Genomic DNA, 8,277 nt, shown 5'->3' with positions numbered 1-8,277 from the left:
TATGCAAATAGCTTGTGCAATATAAATTAAGTTCGAACTTTGTCCTCTTGCATATATAATACGATGTCCCGCCAACTGAGTTAAGCTCACAAGACTGTTCGATCTTAAATTTAAAAATACTAAAATGCGTGATAATTTATAGTGTTTAAATTATGATAAGGTGAAAAACACTACGGAAAGTTGTTTAAGATATTTTTTAAAATCCCTAAAAAATAATCTCTTAATTTTTCCAAAACAAAATCACTTTTTTAAAAACTTAAACAAACACACCATAATCTCTCATTTCTCTCTATAGATTTCATCTCATTCTCACTTATTCTCCCAATTCTTCTCACATACTCTCTTAGTTTAGTGTTTTTTTTTTAGTTTTAGTCTTAATTTTTGTTATTTCAGGCGTAAACGACCTCAATGTCTGTCGTCGATTAGTCATAACGATCTCATCCATATTCTTTGATGACGGTGATTTAAATCATTATGCTAATCGATGAGAGACTTTTTGAGGTCCATTGGGATCATTATGACAAATCGAATAATCCTAGAGGGCTGATTGTCGAGGGTCTCCCAAAAGTCGTATTTTACCCCCCAAAAGACAGATCGTTATGACTAATTGAATATAATTTTTATTTCAAAAATGTATTTTTTTTTCAAATATAATTTTATTTTTATTTTGTTTTATGTTAAAATATTCATTGTTGAATGTAATGCCTATTTAACTATCAATGGTCCAATGTATTGTAAATTGTCTATTAAACGAAATCCTATCTATTTTTTTCTGTAAAATGGTTGTCCGCTACATAAGTAGCGGATGACAAAAATTGTAAAAATTTTCACAGGCTTTCTGGGGGGCATAAAATCTTAGATCGTCCAAAATATTGGAAATTTTTACCCATCCACTACTTATGTAACAAATGTCATCCGCTACTTAAGTAGTGGACATGAATATTTTGGCAATTTAGAAGGCGCGTGAGAAAACTGGGGATTTATATCTCTCCAATTTTTTCTCTTATGTTTTCTCTCATTTTCTTAATCTAGTGATTGTTAAATACTTAAATCACAAAGAGCATAAAATAATTTAAGAAGAGAGATTTTTTTTTTTTAATGAATGACTTAGGTTAGCATAACATGACCAACATGAGATGAAAAATTGGAACAGATCTAAATCCAAAAAATGGTAGGGCGCTAAAAGCAATTACACCGATAATAAAGAAGAAGACTTGTTGTTTACTTTTTCTGGACTAAAGAGTTTAAGCCCATTTGGTTATTTTTTTTTTAGCCCAATGGTTCGGCTCACAAATCACAAAAACTGAATCCTTTCGTTCCAAACAGACGCAAGTAAAAATCCTTCAAAACCCTTTCATCACCACCACCGCCGTCTGTCTCGTATCACCGCCGTCTGTCTCTGTCTCACCACCGTGAATCTCTGTCTCACACACCGCACCTTCCTCTCAGTCCAAGATGGAGGAGACTCACGAAAACGACGCTCTTCCAAATAACAGACCTTCCACTGAACAGGTATAAACGAACTCTTCCAACTTCTCTATTCATTATTCGTAAATTCACCAAACTTAACTATGCCTTGCATTGAATCTTACTCAGTTTTCAGAGTTAGGAATTAGCATGCGTTGATTTTAATTTTAATTTTCTAGCATAGTTTTATTTCAATTTTTGCTTTTAGGTTAAGAATTAAGATGGAGCATGCTTCTTATTATTATTCCCTTTTTGCAGGACATTACTGATGAGTTAGAACTAAGATCAAAGAAGTATCTTAGAGGAGAAGGTGCTGATTTGAAGGTATAAAAATTAAGCTTTGAGTTTATTGAAATTGAAATGTCGCTGCTCGGTAATAATTTTATGTTTTGACCTTAATTTGTGAACTATGATTTTGCAGGGTTTAAAGGATAAAAAACTCAGGAGTCAGATAGTTGCCAGAGAGAAATTATATGGACAAACTGCAATAGCTGCTGCCAAGACTGAGAAAGTTAGTTATTTTGTTTTTGACCCTTCTTTTGTTTTATTTTGCTTTTATGCATTGGTAGTGAGTGAATTATTCTAAAGCGTTTTATGTTGCCTTGGCTGACAAATGAATGAAAATGATAATCTAATGTTTAAACTAATTGATGCGGTAGTTTTACTTTGCGGTGGATTATACTTGAGCTTACTATTTGCTGGCATGGCTTTACTTGATAGATAAATAAGTAAGATGGAATTTAAGCTGATAATTGGTACGAAAAGAATTTTATAAAACTTGACAACATCGATTCAAATTTATATAGTTTAAGGGTAATTACTAAAAAACAATGTTATCTAACCTTTGATACTGTACTTAACATCAATTTTTTGTATTAATTACAATGCATTGGCCTTAGCCTTTCTTAGCATATAATGAAGAGCGATAACAATAGCAAATGACTACAAAATATTTTTGAGATAACAGAATAACAGATTAGTTAGAAAAGATGCTAGCCTCGCAGTTACTCATAATCGTGAATCATCTTGCGGCATTTGACAAGTCACTCACTGCTAACTTTTAGGTAGCCTGTTATATCATTATCAAGTACATTCCTTAGTCAATATTAATACTTTCATCTTCATGATGCTGTAACTACATATTCTAAATTCTTAATTGATTTTAGTTCCTTTAAATCGGCTTAGTTAGTGTTGAGAACCAAGGGGTCTATTGGATTTCTGATTTCGAGGGATGGTATTGACACAGTGAAAAACAATAAATTTGATCCATGTAATTTGCGGTCGTTGATGTTAGTTTTTATTAACTATTCAGTTATAATATTTGTCACATGTTTTATGTAGCGGCTTTCTGATTTTGTTTATGCAGTGGATTATGCCTAGCGAGGCGGGTTTTATCGTGCCTGAAGGCATAGAAAAGACTGACACGATCAAGCAGGAGGCAATAGCCCGTGAAGTAGATATCTCAAGCTTACGGAACCAATATGATATTACTTTACCAGGTATTATTATTAATTAATTGTTAGGATTGCAGAAACATTGATGTCTACTTGATATATGCCTAGTTTTAATGCTTTTATAAAGATGATATTCCAATCTTTTGCCTTATTGCTGCAACAGCTTTATACAAGTTTGATTTGCATGTCTTTATTTAATATTTAATTCCACAATATACTGATGCACAGAACTGTTCTTCACTGGAAACAATTTTGTCCTTCTTTTGATCTGTCATTTATTGTATTATTTTATTATATATATTTGCAGAGTTTGGTCCATATACTCTAGACTTTACTTCAAGTGGCCGGTATATGGCTCTTGGCGGCCGTAAGGGCCACCTAGCAATTGTAGACATGATGAATCTGAGCCTGATTAGAGATTTTCAGGTATGCTTAATATTCGCCGAGCTTGCTTTGTTTGGTTTTACTAACTAATAATTTAATAGTTTTGTTTAAGAAAGGTTGTTTAATTTTATCTTAATGGCGATGCTCATCATATCACACCTTCTTAAGATGGACCATTTAGTGTTGTGAGCTACTATTTTTAGCTACTGAGAGCACTAAAACAACTTTTTGATGTTTATATAAAATCATCCAATTATTATAATTACTTTTAATCATATATTTTAAGTGAAGATTCAGTTTTTCACAAACACGAAACAATGGGCCTTACATGTAATGCCGGAGAGAAATGCTTATAATATCTATTCTTGGATTTTAATATTTGGTTTTTCAGGTAAGAGAAACTGTGCGTGATGTTGTATTCTTACATAATGAGCTCTTCTTTGCTGCTGCTCAGAAAAAGTAATTTTTCTTCCCTAATTTGCTACTGTACTGTTTAATCTTTGGTTCTTTGTAGAATGGGTTGGATCCCAAAATACCACATTTTGCATCATTTCTATTCCCCAATAAACTATATGTCTGGGCATAATCTTCATGTCAAATAACTTCAGAATTTTCAAAATTTGACAGGTATTCTTACATCTATAGTCGTGAAGGCACAGAGCTTCACTGTCTAAAGGTTGGTTAATTGTTTGTGTAATATTTCTAAATTTTAGCCATTGATGATGTTGGCAATGTTTCTACATATTCTGTTGGCTAAACTTGTCTTTATTTTTTTGGTGAATTGGCTAAACTTGTCTTTTAGAGTCTCACCATCCAGTTATGTATATGCTAATGTTTTTTTATTTTATTTGATGGGTTATATATTTTCTCGTCTTATCCCCCATTCATCCGAGGGTTCATTATTTTCTTAGTAAAATTACATTCAATTTACATACCTGATTTTGATGCGTGGATCAGTGCCTAACTGCCTATTTGTGCTGCTTCAAATTATAATGAATCCTAATCCTAATTTGTGAACATCCACTACTGAATGAGCTAGGCTAGTGTACAGAGTTTTCATTCTGCTTGAGGCGTGTTCCCGTGTGCTGTTTTTTATTAGTTTTCAATTCTCGAAATATTTAAGAAGCTGAGTTGGTGCCTTTTTTTCTTCTTTCAGGAACATGGTTCAGTGTTGAGGCTTCAATTTCTGAAAAACCATTTTCTGTTGGCTTCTACCAACAATTATGGGATGCTTCTTTATCAGGATGTTACAATGGGTGCCATAGTTGGGAAATATCGAACTGGTTTAGGACGTACAAATGTGATGCAAGTAAACCCTTACAATGCAGTTGTTTCTTTAGGTCACTCAGCCGGTACAGTTACTATGTGGAAGCCAACCAGTTCTTCCCACCTTGTCAAGATGCTATGTCATCAAGGACCAGTAACGGCACTGGCATTTCACTCAAATGGCCACATAATGGCCACTGCTGGGGTAGATAAAAAAATTAAGCTTTGGGATTTGAGGAAGTATGAGGCTTTCCAAACATTACCAGGCTATGCAAATACTTTGGAGTTTAGTCAAAAAGGCTTGCTTGCTTGTGGTACTAATTCATATCTCCAGGTTTTGAGGGATGTTTCTGGTACACAGAACTATTCAAGGTACATGACTCATTCAATGGCAAAGGGTTACCAGATAGGAAAATTAGCTTTTCGACCATACGAAGATGTTCTATGTATAGGGCATTCAATGGGATATTCTAGTATTCTTATTCCGGGAGCAGGAGAACCCAACTTTGATTCATGGGTTGCAAATCCATTTGAAACACCTAAACAAAGAAGCCAAAAGGAAATAAAGGCTCTTCTTGATAAACTTCCACCTGAGACAATCATGCTGGATCCAAGCAAGATCGGTACAGTAAAACATACTACTAAAGAGAAGCTAACTAAGAAAGAGAGAGAGGAAGAGATGGAAGCTGCGATTGAAGCTGTCAAGAGCAAAAAACTGAAAAAGAAAACAAAAGGAAGAAGTAAGGCAGGTAAAATAATGCCGAAAAAGCAAGATGCAATTGCCAATGCAAAGAGGCCTTTCTTGGAGCAGAAAATTGCAGAAGAGAAAAACGAATCCAGAAAGAAACAGAAAACTAACGAGGGAGTTGACCTACCAAAATCTTTACAGAGGTTTGCTCATAAGAAACCATCATCATAACTAAACTTTGTCAATTAAGTCAGCATGTTATTTTTTTGTGGTTTTTCATGTTTTTCTAAGCTTTATATTTGTATTTGCTGTTGTTGTAGCCTTTGTTGGCATTAGAAATCAATATTTATTGCCTTCCCGGTAAGGCATATCCAATTTTGGTCTTTAATTCCCTTCATTTTTATTTTCAATATTCATACACCTTTAACCATGAATAGAAAAGTGGGAAAATAAAAACGTTTGAACACCATTAGTAATTGATGGTTGCTCAGTTAAAAGTTAAAGCTAATCCTGTCATTTAACCAGTGAGGTATAATTCATTTGTTGGTTAAAATACACATTATTCATACTTTAAGTTTCTCTTATAGTTTTATATTTATTTAGATTTTTAGACTAATATCTTAATAATATAAAATTATAAGGATGTATACTACTTGAAATTATTACAGATTAATATCTTCATTCATAAAACTTTTTTTTTTGGGGTAAGTAAAAACATACATAGATATATAGATTAAAATTAAGATCTCTTTGGAGCAACCAGTTGGAGTCTATGAAAAGATATAATCTCCCTCATTTCTCATTTTTTTATATAGTAAATCTAATCTTGGTAGCATCCTCCATCATCAAGTCTAGAGTCAGTTCAATCTCCTCTGAAAAAATGCTTTTAAGCTTAATATGGTTATGGATGAGTCTCACTTCTCATGATAATTTCTCATAAGGGACTCATGGCCCTTTTATTAAAGACTTTTTATTTTTTATTTATATAATTAAAGACTTTTATTGTCATATTGGAAGGAACCCCCTATGTCATTATTTCTGGGTTATGAAGTATGCTCCACTGTATCTGCCTCACTAAACAATGATCCATCTTGGCATGTCTTTTACTAGGCCACCCGAGTTACTCCTCTTCTTGTTCCTTAGCCTTTTGGAAATTCTTATGATTAATATTAATAGTATATGATTTTAATATATATATATATATATATATATATATATATATATATATATATATATATATATATATAAATATGAGAGTTTAATTGCACTCTTAACAATTTCACTTTTTTGGGTAAAAAAAAAGACAATTACTCTACCAAGAAAAAAAGACAATTATTTTTTTATTGGTGATAAAAGAGGGCTAACATCTAAGATGAAAAAGACCTACAAAGTTACATAAATATTTTTAAGCATTCAAGTCTCGAAAATATCATCAAAAAGGAGATTTGAGATCTCACTCGGAGGGGTCTCCATAACACGAATGTTAAAAGAATTCAAAGAGAAAATAAAATTGACTAGCCAATCAACACTTCTATTTCCTCCCCGCAAGTGTGATTGAAATGCACTTGTCAATTCAATTTTAAAACCTCTTATATACGACGAATCAAGGTGAGCAGATTGCCATTGATTTTTACTTTCCTAGTGGTAATGTCAATTAGAGTTTTTGAATTTCTTTTAACTTGAAGATGATGGAAATTATGTCTTGCATTCCAAAGTACATTCCACACATTTCAGCGCAAAGAGCGTCACAAGTTCCAATTTTGCGAGAATATCCTTTATGCCATGCATTTGTCATCTAAGTTTGAAAGAGATTACCACAACCAACTATAGACTCAAAGAATCATTGTATGCTCCATCACAATTAAGCTTAAACCAACTAGCGTAGATTCAAAAAGGATGGTGGGTATAATTGTCTATGACTTCAGCTATTTTGAAAATAATATAAGTTAATCCTCCTAAAAAATTGTTGTGTCTCTCCACATCCATAGAAAATTATTCTCTACTATATCTGAGTGTCACACAGTTGATGGTTCTTGTTATTCAAAATCCAATCCCTGCAATTATGATTTTTGAGGAGGATTGCATGACCTCATCACATAAGTCAACATATTAGTTTCATAATGGTGACGAACGTATTTCTTTGAATAATAAGATAGTTCTCGAATCAATTTCAAAGTACTACTAACATAATAACATTAACATCAACTGAGTTTAGATGAGTTTAATATGACATTGACTGACATATTGGATTCACAATAAGATACTCCTCAAAACTAATATTCAATTCACAATGTACTGGATTTAATTCTATATTTGAGTGGCTATTCAAGTTTCATTATTCTCTTTAACTGATATTATATTAATTTGTTCGAATTAGTCACTTCAATTAATTGTTCTGGTTATAGTTACAATCATCAATCACAACACAATGTTCGAACAAGTCACTTCAATTAATTGTTCTGGTGAATTCTCATTAGATTTTTTATGCACCGTGTTTTTAAAGAGAAAAAATAAAAACATCTAGAGTATCGTTGGAGGAGATTTTAAAAAGACAATTCAAAGAACGTTTGTTACAAATTCTTAAAATAAATTAGAATCTAGAAATAATCAAAAAACAACTAAAAATGAGAATATGCTATTTGATTAAAAGAAAAGTAATTTTTATTATAATAAACAATTACAAAATAAATTTAACTTTTCTATAAAATCTCTAAAAATTAATCTATAATGTTTTTTTTTAAGCGAATGAGATGCAAATGGCGAACTATTGCAACGGTCTAGATATATAAAAAAGAAAGATACAAGAAGAGAAGGGGGGCGTAAACCAAAACCTCCGCAAGCGAAAACAAAAAAAAGCAAGAAAAAGTAAACCAAACAAAAGAAGAAAAAAAAACTAGAAAAATCTATAATATCAAAATCACTAATTTTATTTTTTTAATAACTAACTAAAAAAAACTTGTGCATGCTTCTGAAACAAATTCATCTTCAGATTATACTGTCCCCGGCCAAATGAATCTC

The 8,277-nt window shown here is 32.2% G+C and overlaps 1 protein-coding gene across 1 annotated transcript; it reads left to right on the top strand.

The window, feature by feature from the left end:
* The first annotated feature begins 1,291 nt into the window (after positions 1-1,291).
* LOC123883682 (probable U3 small nucleolar RNA-associated protein 7) lies at positions 1,292-5,656 on the top strand. Its single transcript, XM_045932589.1, has 8 exons — positions 1,292-1,512; positions 1,726-1,791; positions 1,889-1,978; positions 2,834-2,966; positions 3,229-3,347; positions 3,697-3,764; positions 3,933-3,981; positions 4,462-5,656. The coding sequence occupies exons 1-8, from the start codon at positions 1,456-1,458 to the stop codon at positions 5,488-5,490; spliced, it is 1,611 nt and encodes a 536-aa protein (XP_045788545.1). The 5' UTR covers positions 1,292-1,455; the 3' UTR covers positions 5,491-5,656.
* The last annotated feature ends 2,621 nt before the right edge of the window (positions 5,657-8,277 follow it).

This window comes from Trifolium pratense, linkage group LG1 (genome assembly GCF_020283565.1).
Source record: "Trifolium pratense cultivar HEN17-A07 linkage group LG1, ARS_RC_1.1, whole genome shotgun sequence".
NCBI lineage: Eukaryota > Viridiplantae > Streptophyta > Magnoliopsida > Fabales > Fabaceae > Trifolium > Trifolium pratense.
This window is presented reverse-complemented; position numbering and strand designations above follow the sequence as displayed.